Below are 22,402 nucleotides of genomic sequence, written 5' to 3' on the forward strand. Positions count from 1 at the left end.
AGATTTTCCTCTTAAATCACACTATTTTATAAACATTTTGCAAGATGCCAATTTTCTTGGATCGCTTTGGACTGCGGTTTATATGATTCGCTATCAGCTTTTATTAATCTGAGTTGTAGGGTGTATTTCATAATAGTAATGAAGGCGCAGATATAACCGTCAATAAAAAGGTGGATAATTGCAGAGATTATTGATGAGTAAGCATTGTTTCCAGTCTCCCATAGCCTGACAAGAAAATAATAATCTGGTACCTATCTCAGATCTATGCAGAAGTACATTGCTAATTATTAAGTTCATAAATAAGATTCAAGATTTATCTTGGCCTCGAGATGCGTAACAATTATGCGTGTATGAAGATGGAATTAATATTGGTTTGAGTGAAGCGACTCGATAACTGTCGTGTCTAGCCTAGTCTAGGCATTTATATAGGCCATCGGCGCCATTTAAGTGTTAATAATTACTGGTTTATAGTTTAATTGACTATCGGAAATCAATTATGTGGTAGATACCTATTCTATACAAGCTATAAAGCTTACTTCGCAATTTGTCTGATTAAATATTTATAACTAATAATGTTTATTTTTTTATATTAGGTACACGGGGTACACCTATTACCGTTAACTTAATTACCGCATTGATGTATAGTCAAGTCAAAACACGGCTATTAGGAGGCCAATTCGACTTGTTATATAGACAGCTCATGACAAGACGACCACAAGTTACCATACCACTTTTTTGGAAATACACATTTCCTAGTGTCTGTTAATCATATTATGATAAATATAGAATAGGAGAATAGAAAAATATTTACTTGGCATAAATACACAGGTATATAAGAACATCACGGTAAATAATGACACGTAAACCAAATAGGATGCCGCTCAGTATAAGCCATGTCTGTTAGACGCAGCTCTGGTTTTCGGGGCCTATTGATGTGATCTACTATATACATTTTTATACTTTATGCTATCGCTTTGCCGACTTTTTGATTTTTCTTATTTTTACTTCGCATTCAGCCGACCTTCTACAACCTACTGGAATGTGACAGTTAGCACCTAGCCGACTTCTTTTAATATTCTATGTAACTTTATAGTTTTGCCGACTTTTTCATAATTAGGTACAGTCGCCATCAGATATACTGGAGTGGCTATGGTGATCGCAAATATCATCACAAACACACTAGCTCCTTGATAATAGAATAGATGTTTTGATAGGTAGAAGTATAAAAATTGAAATAGTCGGCAAAGAGCGAAAGCCGGCGAATAGTGATCACATCTATCGTTTGATGATATATCAGCCAAGTTACTAATTGCGGCAATGTCACGACCTATCAAGAACTATGTGAAGTCATGTGAAATGGCGCGCAAGCTCAAATGGCCATTTTGGAAGTTGCCAGCTTGCCAGTGAGTCATTGAGAACAGTCACGGTAATGGACTCCACAATAGCCTTCCGGTTAATAGCTTTTTCCGAATAATAATTCATGTAAGAGTATCAGACACCTTTTTGCAAGTCCACGAGTCAGTGGTCTCTGGAGCATTGACCCAGATTGAGCGTTCGGTACATTTGGCAGACGCGCCGATCTAAAATACGACGAGCCAAGGGTTATAATTCCAACCATTGATAATCCAAACGCGCGGACCAACCAGTATACAAGCGCTCTCAAAACACATATAGTTATTAAGAATCTCGTGGTCTTAGATACAATGGTTTTCTACTTGTGATCGGAATGTACAACCAGGTCAAGAAGAAATATTACAGTATAAAGTTACTAATTTTGAAGTTTTCCGGTCTACATTCATATTCATTCATGCATGCCGAATACTCCATTTATTTGTGCTGTCGTTGGCGGTTTACGAGTATTAAATCCAGCCTCTTCACATTCTAAAATATAAAGCACCTATCAATCTACAATTCTATTACTGTCGAAAAAACTCAAATATAAGATAAAGATAGTTTATTATTCAAGTAGGCATATTACAATGCGCTTATGAACGTCAAATAAAGCCACACCGGCTCTAACCCTATACCTCTGACCCGAGAAGATTTAAATCCCCCCTCCAATTGGAGGAGGGTATCCCAATATGGAGCGGCAAGAAACTCAGCAGGACACATCTTTTCAAAACATTACATCTTATCATTAACATGCATTAAATAAGAAAAAAAATACAATTTAGATTACTATAGAAATCATGCAATTACATACAGTTATTATTAGTTATAGTCTGGCTGGGCAAATGTATTGTGTACTAGTGTTGGTATGGATCGTGTCATTCACAACGACGCGTGCCTTGAATTGTATTGTCATATTATTAAAGGTTAGATTTGACAAGTCTGCGCGTCATCGTGGATGTCACGAACTATGTATACGAGTAGGTAGAAGTATGAGCAGAACACACTCACCCACTCATCAGGGTTGAAATTTTCTCTGGCTATTCTGCAGACTGTGGATTAAATGATAGCATTGGCAAAAAGATACAATTAAGTGGACTCTGACCACGCTTACTTTGCACAAACTTGGCAGTAAGCTGCTGCTGCTCTATACTGTACGTAGCACTTGGCATGAAAACTTAACGTGGTCTGACTCTACGTATTTTTTTCACATAGCATAAGTTTATCAATACAGATAAGATCAATCTTTGTACTACGTCGGTGACAAACAAGCATACGGCCCAACTGTTTGTAAGCAGTCTCCGTAGCCTATGGACGTAACTCCTGAGCTGTTACATGCGCGTTGCCGACCATAAACACAACAGCCTCGTTGATTTCTGGTAACCTTACTCACCGACAGGAAGACACTATGAGTAGGGTCTAGTGTTATTTGGCTGCGGTTTTCTGTAGGGTGGAGGTACTTCCCCGGTTGGGCTTCGCTCTAGTTCTGGAATGACATCCGCTATACTGTGCCCTACCACACAAAGCGAGATGACATTTTCAGTGCCTATACTTCTCTTTTGGACGTAGTTTACGAACATACCCGTGTCCATAGATTAGATAGAGTTTGAGAGAATAATATTAGGCCGAAGCGTGATATTTTTACACGTGATGTCGTGATATTTGACAGAGCGATGATGCATTAAAGCCACGTCAAGTGTCAAACTAGCAGAATACAAAATGCTAATTTCGATATGAACATAAGAAGGTCGCTTTTTGTCTTTATGAAAGGCGTATATTAGTCACAAACGTATATAATAGATCTTCTTATAAATGTGTTTCGAAATATTTCGTTCCGCGTTGAGTCGTGTGGAAATTTTCATGAAATGTAAATTTTTCCCCGAACTGTAAGTAAAGACATATGTGTGCACAACTGCACATTACATTCATTTTTCTAAACATTGAAGATAGCTGTAACGTAAATTATTGAAAATAAATGTATGGTATCTACTTAGTACTGACGGATATTGACACAACAGATACTTGAGTCGGGCCAATCTAAATCTGCATGACATTTTCAAAATCAAAGTCTGGGGATGTCATCATAAATGTCATTTTTTTATGAAAATATTACGTTTATAATGACACTCCCTCACTTTGTTCAGTTCAAGTCAAGCAAAGATAGCTTAGAGTGGCTTAGACGGACTGTATTCAAATTCAAATATCATCATGGTAAACAAAAAATAATTACCAATTTGACTTCTTCACCGTGTATTTTATTTGGGTCTCTATTGGTTCCCATAAATTTTTAGTTCCGATTTTCTCAGTCCATAACGTTTTCTACCATAATTTTTATTAGTCATATTGTTAATAGTCATAAAATTAAACGACATAAATTGTAGATCCGATTTTTGCAGGTCATCATTATTGTTAGTCATAATATTTGTCGGTCATAATATTCAAAGCTCAGATTCTATATCATTACATAATGTAGAAGGTAATAAACTTGTTTATAATAATTGTCGTAAGGTCTATTTTCGCAAGGTATAATGATCGATATTCACTTGATTAGTTACTAATACCGCTTCGCGGGACACCTATTTTCGCTCTGAGGGACACAAGGTAACTAACGAACCTACCTGGGGAAAAATGATTTTTTGTTTGGCTTACTGACTTTACGTCCGTTACCCATATTTCATGTAACTTATTAATCCATTTCGTGCCGCCAACGAGTCGACGGAGCCCCGCTTCGCGGGACTCCTATTTTCGCTCTGAGGGACTCAAGGTAACTAACGAACCTACCTGAGGAAACATGATTTTTTGTTTGGCTTACTGACTTTACCTCCGTTTCCTATATTTCATGTAACTTATTAATCCATTTCGTGCTGCCAACGAGTTGACGGAGCCCCGCTTCGGCAATTTATTTATTTCCGTTAATTTCAAGATTGCATCCGTAAGCTTCACTACACTTCACTTCACTACTCCTACTACTTCTAGCTTCACTTTCTCAAAGGCACCCATATTCTAATTAACTCCATTTCGGAGATAATCAATAGTTTATATTTATTTATCTATTAAGGCCCTTATGAGCGTGTACCAGCGTGCCTTAGGGCCTGTTTACATATTGATTAGTGTTTAGTACGAGTTTATACTTTTGCTACTAGACGAAAGTACTTACTATCTCGGGTGATCAATGTTAGAAATGATATTAACATGTCACAGTTATTGATTGTTTGGTTGAGTTAAATGTAATGCTCGTGTTCCAACAACGCCATATGGAACATTAAAAAAATACTTTCTATATATAAAAAAAAAACTTTTATTTTATTTTTTTATTTGCTACTTATGCCATTTAGTTTCCTTAAACGTACTTACCTATACCCCAGCAAAGATAACAGAATTCATGAATTTATTCACGAACCGGCCATTGTTAAAATTAAATTACATGTACATAATATAACATTATAAGTTCTGAATACGCTTGTGCGATGTTCCATTTGACAAATAGGTTTCATATTGGTATTTCTGAATACACTGCTGTGGGCATACTTTATAATAATCCCGTTCACGCAAGGATTTAATTAGCACGCCAGTTGCTGCGAATCAGTCTGTTTATTTATTTATTTATTTATGTTCAGGAGAACCAACAGCTTTAAACTTACAATAGGACAACAAGATTAATACAGAGAGCCAATTACAGGAACTCACAAGTAATTACAAAGTATATAAAAAAAAAAATGCTAACACTGACGCACACACACATGCGTACAAAGTGAGAAAAAAACAAAAACACAATTGAAAATGAAAATACATAGAAGCCATTAAAATAGACCCTAGGTTCGGAAACACTTAGTTCATTAGCGCCCAGAATAATTGAGGTCTCAAAGTTCGAAAATATATCAGATGTTAATGCTGATAAAGCATATTTTAAAGTTCATATCGAGGCGCTAATGCACTAGGTTGATGAATAAAATGCATTTAATCGCCTAATGAAAACTTAATAAAGTAACAAAAACAAAAAAAAAAAAAACAGTATACATATAATAATACAGAGAAAGAAAGCTCACATAAAACACCGCTTAACCAGACTATGCCTCACATTAGGAACTTTACAATTGAATATGTCAATATCAAGTTCCTTCGACAACTCATTTAGCTTACAACTCGCGCGAACCAGGAAGCTATTCTGCCTATACTTGGAGGATACAGTTTTTATAGATATTGGGGGATAGTACCTTTTAGAACGGTAGGGAGTATTGAAAGAAAGTTTGCTTAGTAGCTCGGGACAGTCAGTTACGCCACTGGTGATGTTCAGGAGAAAGGTAATGTCAGATATTTCACGTCTTTTTTGTAAGGGGACTAGATGGTGCTTCTTACAAATACTTAAATAGTTGGAGGAACTATAGGGAAATTTCAGTTTAAAACATAAATATTTAATAAATTTTTGCTGAACGCGTTCGATTCGGTCAACGTAAGTATTAAAGCAAGGGTTCCAGACTTGCGATGCGTACTCCAGTTTACTCCTCACATAGGCGCAATAAAGTACTTTAAGGGTTTTAGCTTGAGTGAAATATAGAGAATTACGCATTATAAAGCCTAATGCTTTTAGTGCTCCACTAATAATACTATCAACGTGCTTGTCAAATATAAGTTTGGAATCGTGAATAATACCCAAATCCTTCATATATGTTATTTTCTCAAGCGGTTGGCCCTTAATTGTATAAGATTTAGAGATTACGTTACGTTGACGGGAAAATGTAATTGAAAAGCATTTCGAGGGATTAAGTTCCAGCATATTTATTTTACAGTACTCATCAAGACGTACGAGATCAGATTGCAATAACATTGAGTCATGGTCGGATTTTATCTTATTTATGATTTTCATATCGTCAGCAAAGCAAAGAAGTTTAGAGTGACGAAAACACTTACCTATATCATTAATAAACATGTTGAACAATAACGGACCGAGCAGGGACCCTTGGGGGACGCCGCTCGGGACTGTTACCCATCCAGATATATAGTTATTGACCACGACAGCCTGAGACCTGAATTAAATATACATTTATCTAACCTGAATTAAATATACATTCTTTCCATCATACTTAGTAAGTAATGTGTTTAATGCTTTCACTTTTCCTGGCCCATTTTCTTAGATGCACAGATCTCATTAGAGGCGCTTCGTAAAGTATGATGAGGGTGGTGGCTGGTGGAGTGCTGGTGGCCAAGACACGAGCTATCATTAAGCAAAGTTGAAATGGCTGCCACACATAGATCACTTTCGCAAATACGTCGGTGGCTATCACTCCAGCAATTAAACTGTAGTTGTAGTTCTTGTCATCCATGATGACGTGCAGATTTGTCAAATCTAACCTTTAGTAACATGACAATACGATACAAGGCTCGCGTCGTCGTGGATGACACGATCTATAAGCCTATACCTAATAAGTAATATACTACGATAATCAACATTCAATAATATTAGAAAATATTCTATAATGAATCGAGAAATAACAATGACTTTGCAAGAAGAGGTGTTATGAAAGAGACGTTGCGAAATGTGACTTTCACGTTCTAAAATGAAATTCTGCTTGTTATTTTTAATGTTTCTGGTGAATGTTAAAATGCGATTACCTAGAAGTTAGTCTCGTCTACACAATATGAGTTGCGAAATCATCCCATCTTCTAGCAATTTTGGCACCGTGTCGCAACTATAAGTATATCAGTGTGCCTCTGAATTACCATATTTTTGGGATTAAACTGAATTACAATTCCTTTACTTTCTTAAATATTTAGTCTTTATCTGATAACTATATATGTATAGGTAGGCATTTATACTATTGCATAATTATGAACGCGGTTGATTGTGAACACGATGTCCTTTAGATGCTGTTAATTATAAATACAAGAGGTATAAAAAAGAATAAAAATACATTTTAGAACCATCACCGGAGCGTTTCTTAAAAAAAATGCCACTTTCTTAAATTTTGTGTTATTTCTAGTATTTCTACTCAGAATCACGAGTTATTTCGATCCTAATGGGGAAAATAAAAATTTCCAGGGTTGTTTTTCTATTGTGTTACACACATACATTTCACATAAACTTTGTAGGTATACTAAAAAGGAAAGTTTGAAAAATGTATGGAAATTGTGTGATGTGGAAAAAATCCCCTATAAGGATCAAAAGGGCTCGCGATCTTGGCTAGAGATAACATGAACGTAGCAAATTAGGCCACATAAAAAATTCCAAAATAAAGAAACACCGATCTGTTTTGCGAATCCTTTTAAAAATAATCAATAGGTGAAACCCAGTGTACATATAAAATGGCTAAGCTAAATAGCTGAGGCCTTTACTTATTAGCGATGCCTGCTTTGTGCCTTTCTATTTAAACAAGCTAATTAGTGGGTTACTCACGTAAAAATGGTTAGAAAGCCTCGTACGATATTAACGGAACACATTTTTCAGCAAACGCCTTTCAGAAATATGACACAAATAAATAGACAGTCTTTCATCATTGTTGCTTTAGGTGTAAATACATTGTACGAAACTAAAGTAAAAGTGGGGGTTTCACTCACGAAAGTAAATGTATTGGCTTTCGAGCAGAACGGTTTCTTATTACGTTTTAGTGCGTCATTAGCAAAAAGACAAATTGCGGTTGTTAAAGCAGAATGACATAGGGATAGCGCATGCTATTATGTATTCAATTATTAGGGCACAAACATTTAACTATCTAATCTAATGATTACCGAACACCGAACATTCGGAAGTTTGTCAATAACTTAGTTATTCTATGGTTTTCATACCTACTCGTAGTTAAAACACATGTGATAACTCTTTGTACATTCTTACACACACTTTTTTCAATTGCATATACTTTATAATTATCAAACTGTTTTATTCATAAAATGTTTCTATTGTTTCAGTGTCAACATTTCTACCCCAAACATTATGATTTACAAATGGATATTATGATAAGAGTGAAGTGTTGCCAAGAAACTAAAAACCCAAAGTGACGAAGTGCCATTTGGTGTCTGTAGTGCTACGTTCCGCTGCTCCCTTACCTGTTTATTAAATCGTAACCATGTCGGACAAGACTACATCGTCGGTCGGCCCGAGAAGTTTCGAGACTATTTCCGAGGAGGACGGGCAGGATGGTTCGCCCTGGGACAAGTTGTTAGGAGAAGAAAAGAGTGCTGTTCCTATTATAATTAAGACCGAAGCGTCGAGCACGACTTCTAGAAGCGGCGAGGAAGTTTCCCTACACCCTCAGGCCATCGACTTGGAGTCCAACAAGCTGACGCGCTCGAAAAGCCTGGTGCAGCAGAGGAGGAACAGCAGCGGGCTTCTGGCAGCCATCCCGCGGCAGTTGAGGAACTCCTTCTCCTTGAGAGGGGTCCACAGCGAACCGTCCAGCGTCAAAGACGTGCCCACCACACGGAATGACAGCTCCCTCAACCTTCTACTTAGGTGAGTCATTTGACATACCTGAATCGCAGTGAAATTTGGTTAAAAGGGACTTGCACAAATTTTAATTCTCAATACTTGTAGGTATTGAGTTGAGCTATAATATTTCTGTAATTGGTTACCATTCCAATAATCATAAGCGGTAAATAGATAGGAAAATGTTCACAAACGACAATAATGCAAAATTGTCCCTACAAACCATTTAACCAAATTTTATATATAGCTACTACTACTACCGTCAAGTAGGCCTATTAATTTTTGTAATGCAATAATAGTTTTAAAACAGTGTAAATGCTCCACTGAATTATTAAATGCCAAAAATATACCAAGTTTAAAGCACTCTACTCCCATGGTAGATACTAGCTGCATTTGACGGTACGTAAGACAAAATCTAGGAATTATCGCGTTTTATAGGTCTTACATACATATTTAGAAAGTCTGCGGAATTTCAATAGTAAAACTAAACTAGCCTATAGGTGAAGAGAAATGAAGGCATTTCTAAACAAAATATTAAAAAAGAATTACCTATTTATATCTAACATATAACTGTGACGTTTTCAAGCGTATTTTCTTAGTGACGGGCCTGCTAGTATAAAAATTCAAGTAGAAAACTTTTTGTTTGAAAACGTCACAATTAAGTGTGAAGTCTCTCGAATCTAAATTGTACTTTCTAAATAAACCAAAAATATAACTAGAATATCCAGAACAAAAAAAAAAAACAATAAATAAATCACTCTGAATTCTATCCTCGCGTCGCACATTCTTCTTTTCTTTGATGAAAATATTGACATTTGGTTCATACACATTTTATAGTATGCCTAACTTTTTCGCGTCCTTCCTGTACATATCGCAAAGTTAAGGGACTCTACAGCTAATTTTTACGCTGCACCCTTACAGGCGAGGTACTTTTTTTCATAACATTAGTCTCAAATAAGAAAATAGTGATTTATATGTACCAGAGTCGTTAACATTTATTGTATTGTTCACAAAAGTGACATTTTTATAACATAAGTTTGACCCATAGTTCTTGTAAATTACTGTAATACTGTTTTAATTAAATATATAAGTTAGACACGATAATAGGCCGCACGAGTCTAGAAATTTCTCAACGGAGTTGTCATTGAAGACAGGCCAAGAGAGGCCAGCGCGCCAGTGCTCATGCGGCAGGCTTCGCAGAGGCCGCGATTTACTATCGAGCCACTGTTCTAATTGAAACTTTCTGTTTTGTTTCATAATTATGAAAACAGTGGTTATATAAGTTAAACACGATAATAGGTCGTGCGTGTCTGGAAATTTCTCCACGGACTTGTCATTGAAGACAGGTCAAGAGCGGCCGGCGCCGGCGCCCATGCGGCAGGCTTCGCGGAGGCTGTTTATTACCGAGCCACTGCGCTAATTGAAAATATTGAAATGCTTCTGTTTTATTCACTGGGTCATAATGGCTTCTGTACACGACAAAAATGGCGATATACGGCAAATTATAATGATGGAATTTCGTTTTGCAGAGTTGGTTGATTTAAAAAAGGGGAGTCAATCAAATTTTTGATGCAAAGATATAAAGCGGGAGCGGGATATCCCTCAAAAATTCTGAAAAAAAAAAGTTTAGGTATATGGTCAAGTTTGGGGTCATTTTCGCGATGGACTAATTGAACTATCATACACAGATACTATGAGACAGCAGAAAAAGCAATACCAATCTCTCTCGTGGCTGTGACCGCCATTTTCTACTTTTTCTTTATAAATATACCTAATCATGGTAGAGTGGTAAATATACCTAATAATACAAAACAAAAATATAATACTACGTTTGTTAAAAGTAACCACTACTGTGACTTCTGTGGAAAGCTCGTCAGCTTATTGGCATATAAGTAATAATTTATTAGCACATGGGTTAAAGAAAAGTACCCCCTTTATACGGATTAGGGTTCTATAATTTAACTGGGTACGTCTACAGGGGAAACGTTCTATACATAAAGTTCAATTTATTTTACTAGTATTTTTCAATATACCTACTACAACTTACCAGGTTTCGCGAAGGCCGCAGCGGTTTATTGCTTCGACCCACTGGAACTAATTGAAACGCCGTACCCTTCTGATTTATTACTCAGTGTGATTGAGACGGCTGATAATTTACTGTTCATATTATTTTTTATATTGAGGAGAAAAGTTTTTATTATAATATTTTAATGTTTTAAAACTAGAGCTCTACTATTCTACCGTAACTTATATAAACCGACTTCAGTTTAAGTTAAATTAATTCTTAGCTGTAGATAATTTTGTTTTTGAATCTTGTAGGTAAATTAGGAAGCATTATTTTCATGTCATGTCACAGTTATTTTACGAATACATACTCTTTACTTTTATCACCTACGTATTAAAATACGATCCCCACTGAACAGGTGAAGTCGGAGCGCATTTCACATTTGTATGGCGGCAAGCCAATCGGCTCCTCGCGGACGCAGACAGCGCCGGACGGACTTCATCGAATATACCATACATAATGTATAGGCACCATGATAATAACTATAAATTAATATGGGCGTGGCCCGACTCCAGCCGATCGGTAGGAATAGTACATTAACGAGTTTGTTCTACTCTTGTATGTTACTAAATCATCACATTTTCTGATATATCTGTGCAAATATTAACCAAAACTGTCTTCTGTTTAAAATGGAGTTTAAATTGAGGGTATTCCACCGGAACGAATTATTAAAATACGAACGCTACTCTTTTGGCAAGCTGATTTTCTTTAAATTATGTAAGTACCTATTTCAATAGCTTTTTGATGTAAAAAAAATAAAATGACAGCCGAAAAATTTTCTGTCAGTCATTTTCAGAAAAACACATAAGAGTATTCATGAGCACTATTGGAGTGCTTAAATTGTTTTAAGTTAGATATTCTGCTTAGAAATGATGCACCAAAATGACGCCAGCAAAGGCGCTCAAACCGCTTTCACGCGCCGTATTCGCATGCAGATTTCTGCAAAGGAAACGGACGTCCTCATACAAATAGCCGAATACAGGAAACGTCGCTAGACAGCCGAAAACAATGCTTCATTGACAATATTCTAATTGGCATAGACCTCAGGGCCACTGACTTTGTCCTCTTTCGGTCGGTTCTTAGACTGGGAATAGAGCTAAACTAAACGGAATACTTATATAATCAAATAAATACGATAGAGGATGATAAAGATCGTTAATACATACTAGTGCAGCGTTTAGTATGCGTATGTATAGGTCTACCCAGCTTTATTTATCCACGTTCTAGTTTTCACTTTAATTGTTTTAGCCCGTCTGCCACTTGTTAAAACTATCACCAATGTGATATATCACCATTAACTTTCAGCTATTTAACCTCATTTTGTATACAATAGGTGCGATAACCTATATTATGATTATGGCCTAGATTACAGACTTATTGTGACGCAAACGATTTGCATCATTGGATTTCTAAATTTTAGATTTATGCAGCAGCTTGATGACGTTATAGAGTTATCCGCACAGATTAAAACTGATACTACACATAAAGTTGACTCCGTAATGTCAGAGATATGTTAATAAGGACACGATTCTGCAATGATGCGATGACGTCAAAGACATTGCTTGAATGCTGGGCCTGTATTTCCATGGCATACAGAGCAATAGCATCGCATGGCTCACAGGAAAACCAGTTTTATTGTGATCTCCAAAATGCTTGTTTATTAAAAAGTTTAAGACTACAATTATGTTGGTTCTCCTAAGACGAGCACTTTGTTAGCAATTTGAACGAGCAGTACATGTGCACTCAGAAGGCTTGAAGAGCTATTTGCCTGTGCTCAATGGTACAAAGGTAAAGTTCTCTTAATGTGACAATTAGATTGTGCACTTGGATGACTCGGGTGTTTTAAGGTTGTCCGACCATAAAACACTTTACGTTATGGTATTTAGCTATACCAATAACAGTGAATTTTCATGAATATTGCCGCTTTTTGAAGCATCATAACGGTACACTATTTAAATTTGGATACCTACATCGAACTGGCAATCAATATGGCGTATACTTGAACCAAAACAAACTGAAATATGAACTAATTTGACATAGAATATCATCCCAATAATTTAATGAATGAGACGAGTTCATTATTCTGATTTCAATGAATATCGAAATATAATTGATATGATAAATGATGCTCTAAGTTGGAAATTAGTCTACATTTGCGTGTCTTTTGTTTTTTTTTTTAATACCACGACGGTGGCAAACAAGCATACGGCCCGCCTGATGATAAGCAGACACCGTAGCCTATGGACGCCTGCAACACCAGAGGCATTACATGCGCGTTGCCGACCCTTTAAAAACCTGTACACTCCTTTTTTGAAGAACCCCATACTGTAGCCCCTCGGAAAAACCTCGGCAGGAAGCTCATTCCACAGCCGAAGCGTTCGCGGGAGGAAATTCCTCTTAAATCGCACAGTACGCGACCAATTAGGTTCTAGGGTGTGAGGATGAACACCCTGCCGACGGCGAGCGGTGCGGTGATAGAAAGCGGCTGTTGGCATCATGTCAAACAATTCTTCAGAGCACAGCCCATTGTACAAGCGGTAGAACACACACAAGGAGGTATTAGTTTATTTTTTTAAATAAAATAAGCAATAAATTACGTTTCAAATATATGTAAAGAAAGAATCTTGTGCTACACTTAGGCATGCCCAATCATTTCACGCGGGCAAATTGCACGCATCTCGGAAATGTTTACATTCTTACATTTAAATAATACTCGGCACCCAGCTTTCTATTTTAATTAAACATTTAATTTGCACCTTATTGACCGCTGTACGGATTCCTGGCACGAACTCGGCGAGGCCATTCACTTCCTTCAGCGAACCCAACGTGATAACACGAGGACCGTTTATATACTTGAGAAAGATTAAGCACATAGATAGGTAACTCTGTAGTAAATAGAGTGCAGAACCCCATTTGATAAACCTACAAGTTTACTTGTGTAAAACGGCATTTGACACGCGCTTGACCAATGGAGACGGCCATTTCGGCCAGTGATGCCGCTTTAGACTTGTAAAAGCTTTACAAAATGCGTCCCAGGAATGTTCCTGGGTCCAAGTATGTACATGTAAATGTACCTTGTAATATAATTATATTAAATTTTACTCAAAATGTGTATTTTGTAACATATAGTAATAGAAATACTTTCTTTGGTGTAAAAAATAAAACGTATACAACTTGTTCTAGTACATTCTAAGACTAATATTTATTAACAGCAAAATGGATGACTAAGATACTTAGGCTTGGCGCTGGTTTTCAAGGCAACCAGGGAAAACACAATAAAATAAAACAAAACCAAGCTAACATGTGGAAGAAAGTGAATTTAAACTAGACAATAATATGATAAAAGTATTAAATTATCTTACCCGCCTGACGAAGCCCATAAGTTTATATTGTTCTACTATATAAGTTTAGTTATTAAAAGACTAGTATTCATTATATTTAGAAAAACACGAAATACCTACCTACTTTTTTCAGAGTCACGGACCATCTGCAGATAGTGTCTTTCGGGTATAGGCGTGAGAGCCAGAATCCTATATGTATAAGAATAAAAACCATGGACTCCAAAGAGTGTAATTCGAACAAAAAGGTGATCGTACCTTGGTCCTTAACATGTGTTTCATTTGTAGGTCCTAGCGTCCAGTGACAAAAGGTCACGAAATAAAAACCCAGAGAAAGTTAAACTCCAGAACTTGTACAATTACGAAATCATCATTACTCATGTCTTTTCTTATTCTTATGAGTAACTTGTGTAATATTTACCTTTACTCAATGTTATTATTAAAGCATGAGTAATATTGTCATCGTGAAGCCATTAAGTATGTTATTACTCGTAAAATAGCTCCAAGAACCTGTTAAACTAAAGCTACACAGAGAAGATAAAAAAGTAAAAAAGGTGTTGTAGAAGAAGGTTCTACTGACAAAACTGGTTTGCCAGACTATATCTCTTAAATATAAATTTGATTAACAACAAAACTGATAGTACCGATACGACCTTCAAACCTTCAAGAAAAGAGCGTACTCCCATCTTAAAGGCCGGCAACGCACTTACAACCCCTCTGGTGTTGCAGGTGTCCATGGGCGGCGGTAATCGCTTACCATCAGGTGATCCGTCTGCTCGTTTGCCTCCTCTACCATAAAAAAAAAAAAAAGTTCTGTTACATACTTCATCTTGTTCTGAATTAACTTCTACCCGCGACTTCGTTTGCTTATGAATGATGATGATGATTAAGACGATTGATAAAAACTATCATATGTCCTTCCCCGGGCCTCAAACTATCTTCATACCAATTTTCATCTTAATCGGTTAAGAGGTTTAACCGTGAAGAGGAAACAGACAGACAGAGCTTTAGCATTTATAATATAAGTATAGGGATTACGGTGATGCTCATCTGTTTATTTTTGTTCTGCCCATTCGTGTAAATGTGTGAAGGTATTGCTTTTATGTGTAGCTTGCGTCCACGCATGTTAATATTTGCCAATGCCACCATACGATAATAGCGTATGAGGTTTCCATACTCTGTAACACATGTGTCATTTTGAAACTGACGTCATTCGTGTCATTCCGATTGCTCAACGAACGCAAGCGAGCGTTCGCGTACAAGTAAAAATGATATTTTATTACACGTTGTATTTATGAGTTTAGATGTCTTAATAAAACTGGTATGCGTGTGACGATTTTTTTGTTGGTAATAGCCCAATGGCTACCTCAATAGGTACTATATGTCAATTGTAATAGCGGCCGGCCCTGTACGTTATCACCACGTGGCGACCTAAATTGACCTACCGTTTACATGCTCCCGCAGTGTGGGAGACCGATAGTATTTTGTGGTTACTATGCTATATTTATGTTAAAATCTGTAGGTATAATTTATATCTGCTCTGCTAGCGTCATAGGTACATATGTTCCCTGTTTTATGTTCCATATTTGTGAAGTGTTAAGTACTTAAATCCTTTTAAAATAAGGCTTTTAAAGTTTTTAAACGTTACCTCATGCTATATCCTAAGTAAACGAATCTACCTATTTACTTGTAAATAGGCCAATTAACTATCAAAACCGGCTTTGATTCCGGGAACAGATTTATTATTTTTACATTTAATAAGTAAGTATTATAGATACGTCCATCTCTATTTGCGATCGAATGTAATGATATTTTATTCGGACGTTATTCATAAACGCGTTAGTGGCTTGAATTAGCTATGAATCGTTTGTCTTTATGTGTCATTTTGACTTCTGTATTTGTAAGAAAGGGATAAAAGGTACTTTAAATAAATCACAGGCCCGTAAAGATTTATTAATAAGGGTTTAAGGTTCAACTACATCACTACAATAAACTGTCGACTAGAGTCAGACCAAGCTAACGTCATAATCAACGTCATAATTTTATAGAAGTTTGACGTTTAAAATAACACTTGCACTGTCTGATGGGCTATCAAAATCGCTGCCAACTTATCTTGGTCTGACTCGGTTATCGTATTGATGAATAGTCAGTGATCTCTTTTCAATAAAATTGTATTGAAATCAATATTTCTTAAGTAAATTCGTTTACCACCGTTTCTTTTATTCTTGCTTACAAATAAGCCTCAAAGGAAGTCATGACGTAATATAATACGACGCAGACACGCAATATCATCTGTACAAATATGGAGTCTCTTAGTAACATTGTCGATACCTATAAAATACATTGTAAGTAATTAAGAAAATAAGAAAAGTAACTGCGGCTAACAGCACTAAAAACGTAAAAACCAGCAATTTCTTGGAAATTCAGTAATGAATAAGGTTTTATTTGAGTTATCCACAAATGGCTGTACACAGAAAACGTAAATGACACGTCAATGACAGGTATTCAGTGGCATCACCACTGGCTAGATACACAACAGTTGGTTGATATAATTTAAGTATGTATTTGTGTACTAGGTACGGCAGAATAATTGGCGAATTGGTGTCACTCGCTTATATACCAATATCCCATAGTAGTGCCATATTTAATTAAGCACAACGCAGTTACGAAAAATATTGACAGTAACGAAGGTATTGGCAAGAGATATATGAATTCTCGGAAACATTACTTATTAAAATATCTGCACGAAGCCTAGAAACGCTGTAGCTGCCAGTCCAAGTTTACTGTAATAATAAAACAGAATTAATTATCCATTATCTAGATCAAAAGAAATTCGCTTCAGCCTGAGTCATTTAGATGAAAACACATGAATCACGCTGGAAAATGATCATTATTGAGAAATGAGCGTTGTATATCGACAGAAACTTGACGTCACCGACAATATCACTGATCAGAATAAATCCCTGGCGCCATATGGCTTAATAGTAAATGCGTGCTGGTATCCGTCCATATAACTATTTAATTCGAGTACTCTGCTTCTCAACAGTTCCCTGCTCGGAAATTGAGCATAGGCACAGAATAAGTAATATTACTACCGTACAGAAATGACACTTCCTACAAAACCGAAGTTTGACCGCTGATCAGGGACAAATCATGCTGTCTCTTTCTCATATATGGCACTATGCCTTTTGGCTATTTAGGGTTGTCAACATTCAAGTCATTATCATATCTGTGGTTGTGAACGCAAAGGGACTAACTTTGGGAATAATTGTTCGGAGCAATGCCAGAGCCGAACGGCGGAGCCGTGAATGCCTCAACGCTCTAGTGACTCCCCTCTGGCATTAGGTACTCAAAAAGGGTAAGCTATAGGTACGAATGTCAGCCCTTCTCCAATGATTAAACCCTTCAGAATTTAGCAGAGCATCCATAGATAGAAGTCAAATCCCACTTGCTTGCGTAATTTTCAGCCAGTTGGCCACTTTTCTTACTTTCTGGAAGTCATGAAGAAAAAGAAAGCCAAACTAGTTTATACTTGCCAACACACCTTGTTGGTCCTTCAGCCTTATTTTTAAGGCAACACAATAATACAAAGACAGGACTTTAAGAGCATTGGGTATTTTATCCTACATACGAGTATCATTTATATATTTTTTTAAATAAAATCAAAAGAACATAGCTACGTATTGTGAATGTAAATGTGAATTTACCGTCGCAACTGCAAATAAATCAGAGGTAAGATCAAGGATACGGCTGATCGTTGATTCCTTACGAGATGAGTGCGAAACCAACAGACAACAATGAGACAGTAACATACGAATACTTAACTATTACTAATTGTTATGTAACGGTGAGTCATGGTCACGAGTTGTGCTGAGCTGTCACTATATTAACAACGGTAGTATGTATAATTAGTGCAATTATTTGATACACTTACATGTACTTATGCTATATAAAATGTTCATAGGCATACGTACCTCCCTATATGTATAGCTACGGGAACTGGGGGCCTAGCCAAGATAAAGATAGTTTATTGTTCAAGTATCATACAAAAGACGCAGCCACCCTCAAGAGATTGGCAAAGACCAGAGAGCTGAATGCCATGCTGACCGCCGACGCCCATTAGACTGGGCATGGCACCAGAAGAAGAAGAATTGTTCAAGTAGGCATATTACAATGCGCTTATGAACATCAAATAAAGCTACACCGGCTCTAACTGTACACCTCTGACTCGAGAAGATTTAAATCCCCCCTCAATTGGAGAAGGATGTCGTAGCGCAATCGATTGGTATCTTGGCTAGGCATCACCAGGGGGCATTCCTACGTACGTAATATATTATATATAGGTACGTACACAAAGCAACGATGAAGGTACTATAGGTACCATCGCTACTATAAAAAAAAAATACAAAATAAAAAACACTGCCAGTCCAGTTAACCAAATAAGACCAATTATATTTTTTGTTACATTAGTGTAGTTTTCATAGCTCCATCTGTTGCGGTCAATATATTTAATTGAAAATATCGACCGCAAATGTCAATTTTGATATTATATAATACACTTCTGCTGTTGACTGAATTGTTATATATTCGTATGTAGCTAAAACAAATCGTCAAATTAATTGGGACTATTAACTGCTGTAATAATGGGACCAGCCGTTACTAACGTGCCCATTTTTTGCGAATCCTATCTACCTGCCTGTTTTTAGATTTGGTATGAGTCATAACCCCCTTAGGTTACATTGAACCGACTGAACTTTAAGCTTGGTCCCAAAGTAAAGTTTTTTCTAATTCTTATATCTTTTGCGTGCTTGTATTTTTAGAAGCGCGCTCATCGATTGACTAATGACTTTCGTAACCGGTCAAACATGCATATATTAACTATAGGAAACCTTGTGTTATTCTATTTTTCTTTATTTTTTTCATTGCCGGAAATTCAGATCAGTCCGTTTCTACAATTCCTTGTTATTTCTTCGTTTCACTTGTTTGGCCAGGTTAGATTGTTTGGCTACCTAAAAGAATAAACATTTCGGGAAAGTTACGGAATTTTTTGCATTACCCTAACAATAGTATGAAATAAGAATCAAAAACCCTTAAGGGCCACTTGCACCAATCACTTAACCCGGAGTTAACCGTTAACCCAGTGTCAAATTGTACTGGTAACCAGGTATATGAATAACCACTAAAATTTGACATAAACGTTTGACAATTTGACACTGGGTTAACGGTTAACCTCGGGTTAGTGATTGATGCAAGTGGCCCTAATTGAAATAAGGGGAAACTTGTTTTTAAATAAAAACCCTTTTTGCGGTACCCAATATAATTCATTCACATGTAGACGAATTTAAACTCAGTTAAGGCCTTAACTAATATGAGAATGAGAATAAACTTTGTTAAAAAAATGTATAAACATTTCAAATCTTCTATAGTTAAAGATATCCCTGACTATGCCATCTACCGGCGAGTAGCGATAACCTTCATTCCAGAAAACCGATAACTTCACGTGTAAGAAACTTCACACCGCAAGCGCCGGAAAGACGATCTCAAGATTACGAACGGCTATTTCAAACTCACGTGTCACTGCGACTTGGCAACAGCACTCGGTGTCTATTTCATTGTGAGCGAAGTTCGTTTATGTGGGTTAATAATAACTGGCAAAATTATATCAATAATCTAATTTCAAATCTGGAAATCTGGTTGCGTCAACAGCCCGCAAAACTTTAGATATACTTCCTGGTGTACTGAATATCACAGACAAAAAATAATAAATAATGTTGAGTATAATAATTATACCTACCTATCGAAGTTGCGTTTTCCATCATTATTGTGTTTATATATATATATATAAATAATTTTTCTCTCATAAATAGCTTAGTCACAGCAATGTAGACGCCGTTATATTTGGCGTTTTACTGTTTGAATATCTCATAATTATGCTATCTCACTCAGCATTACAGGCCGAGGTCAAAGTGCTTTACAAAATCTGTGGAACTGCGACCATGCTAAAGTACTGACGCAAAGCACGAAAAATTTCGTACATTGATCCGCCTGTTCCTGTCTTTATCGCACGTGCATAATTATATTGCTATCCCGCTTGCACAGTGGCACTGACCGCCGTCATCATGGGCGGGACAGCAATATAATTACGAGAGAGCGATAAAGATAGGCGTCCATACTTTAAATGCTAATATCACGTCATCTACAATAAATATACAAGGTGTGACAAAAAAAGTGGGGATCTGTTTAGGGGCAAAAAGTAGAAGATTTTTTTTCCATGCGAAAAATTAATGGACTTTATATGGAGGGTTTATGTGGAGAGTGACGACCTGCCTCATAGATTTATTTTTTGCGTCAGAAATATTTTTTTTTCTACTATTTTCTAATTAAAACACGATACCGGTTATGCCCTAAAATGGATCCACACTATTTTTGTTACATTCTGTAGAGAGTGTAGAGTACAAAATTGTATAACAAACTTTACTGGCAGTCTTTATTACTAACTGGTTATTGATAGTAATCTTTTCCAGCGTACCTTTTATCTCTTAAAAGATCTCGCAATATATTCATGTAGGTATTCTGCCGGAAGCTAAAACAGCTAGAAAATTATTAAAATCAGCTACGGATGTAACGACTAATTAATAGAAACTGAAAGTAGTTTCGCGGACTTAGTACTCATGACGTCTAATTTTGGCAACAATTTAGATGCTGTATACGTACCTACTTATTAGTTTAGATAGCTAATAAAGAACCGCTTAAAGTTTCGTTATAACAAGGACCAGAAGAAGATCTGAATTTAACGAACTTGCGTAAATTGTGAAATTTATTAGGTAAACAAAAGAAGGTCGAATTCATGGTATTATTTAACATTAATCACTTTTCCCTATTTGCTATCTATTCACTGCAGGACAAAACACAATTGGCATGATCACAGATCTATCATAGCGGCCAAGGTACTTACAAATATCTTAACACGCATCTATGATCAAGTGCGTGCGTGTTCAGATATTTTAGAGCACCTCAGACGCTCCGATATATCTGATAGCGACTGTAGGTACATATATTATAAAACCATATCTATGACCGAGGGTTCTTTTCTTTATAAAACTAATGTGCACTGTAAACTGAGGTTGACAACGCGCAAGGAGACTTTTCTTCGTTCGCGATCTTCTTCGCTTACGATCAGACGGGACGTATGGGTTTGTCCCAAATTTGTATTGAAAAATAAACTAGATGCTATGACTTCATCAGTAAGTATAGATTAGTAAATATTGCTCCTCTAAGCAAGTTCTGATTTTGAAGCAAATTAAGATTTTCTACGCGTTTAGGCGGATTATTTATTTGAGCAAAGAGTTAAACACGATAGTTAAGCATGTGATCTATATACAGTTCGTAAAAATGTGACTAAATAACAACGTAAACATTTCGAAACGCTAAGATAGTTCAGCACTTAGTGCCAAACACGCTGAAGTTAGGCGCTCCAAGACGGCACCTGCCTTATGTCATTGTCGAAGTCTGGGGGTGACTGTCTGAATAACGCTCCCGGCCCAAGGTCGAACAAATGAACATCGCTGCGATTCCATTAACATGGCGACCATTTTATTTACGCTCTAGAATGACTCCTATTAGCCCGATTTTTTCAAGTTCAACGATCTTGCAACGTCATTTGTTTTTCTAGGAGACTGCTTCAAAACAATACGTTAAATTTTAATGTAACGCAATACGTTTAAAAAAAATAAATGAACTGCTCGTGTATCTTGTTAAACTCTGATAGTACGACTAAATCACGCTCAATACACCTTATTTAATCAACCAATTGTAGTTTTGGATCAATTAGTTAGAATGTTACAGTTTTCATAGTTCTGAAGCCTTGTGATAAAGTACAAAGCCGCGAACTTGGTTGAGTATCACGTGTCCTTCAGTTCAATTGCACCGCAGGCTTCATATCCACTCCACAGGTAATTAACCACCAACACGTTTCTCACGTGGCCACTATATCAAATTTACACGCATGCTTAGCTTAGACACCTGCGACTGCGTCACAGAAGCAACGTTCCTCCATTCTAAGTGTTACCATACTTCAGGATTTCCCCTGACAAGTCAGGATTTGTGGTCCTTTGTCAGGATTGCGGAGGGAGTAGGCGAGTGTCAGGGTTTTTTTGAACCTTTATCTAATCACTAGACGCTAGCTTATAGAAG

General features: G+C 36.6%; 1 protein-coding gene across 3 annotated transcripts in view; it reads left to right on the forward strand.

Moving 5' to 3' along the window:
* LOC133522317 (G protein-activated inward rectifier potassium channel 3-like) overlaps positions 1-22,402 on the forward strand; it is a 63,002-nt gene that overhangs the window by 16,611 nt on the left and 23,989 nt on the right. For all 3 annotated transcript variants that reach the window (XM_061857620.1, XM_061857619.1, XM_061857621.1), the window contains exon 2: positions 8,290-8,833. In XM_061857620.1, coding sequence (XP_061713604.1) covers positions 8,448-8,833 — 386 coding nt within the window. In that variant the 5' untranslated portion in view covers positions 8,290-8,447. The remainder of the gene's footprint in view (positions 1-8,289; positions 8,834-22,402) is intronic.

The sequence above is a fragment of the Cydia pomonella genome, chromosome 10 (assembly GCF_033807575.1).
Source record: "Cydia pomonella isolate Wapato2018A chromosome 10, ilCydPomo1, whole genome shotgun sequence".
Classification (NCBI taxonomy): domain Eukaryota; kingdom Metazoa; phylum Arthropoda; class Insecta; order Lepidoptera; family Tortricidae; genus Cydia; species Cydia pomonella.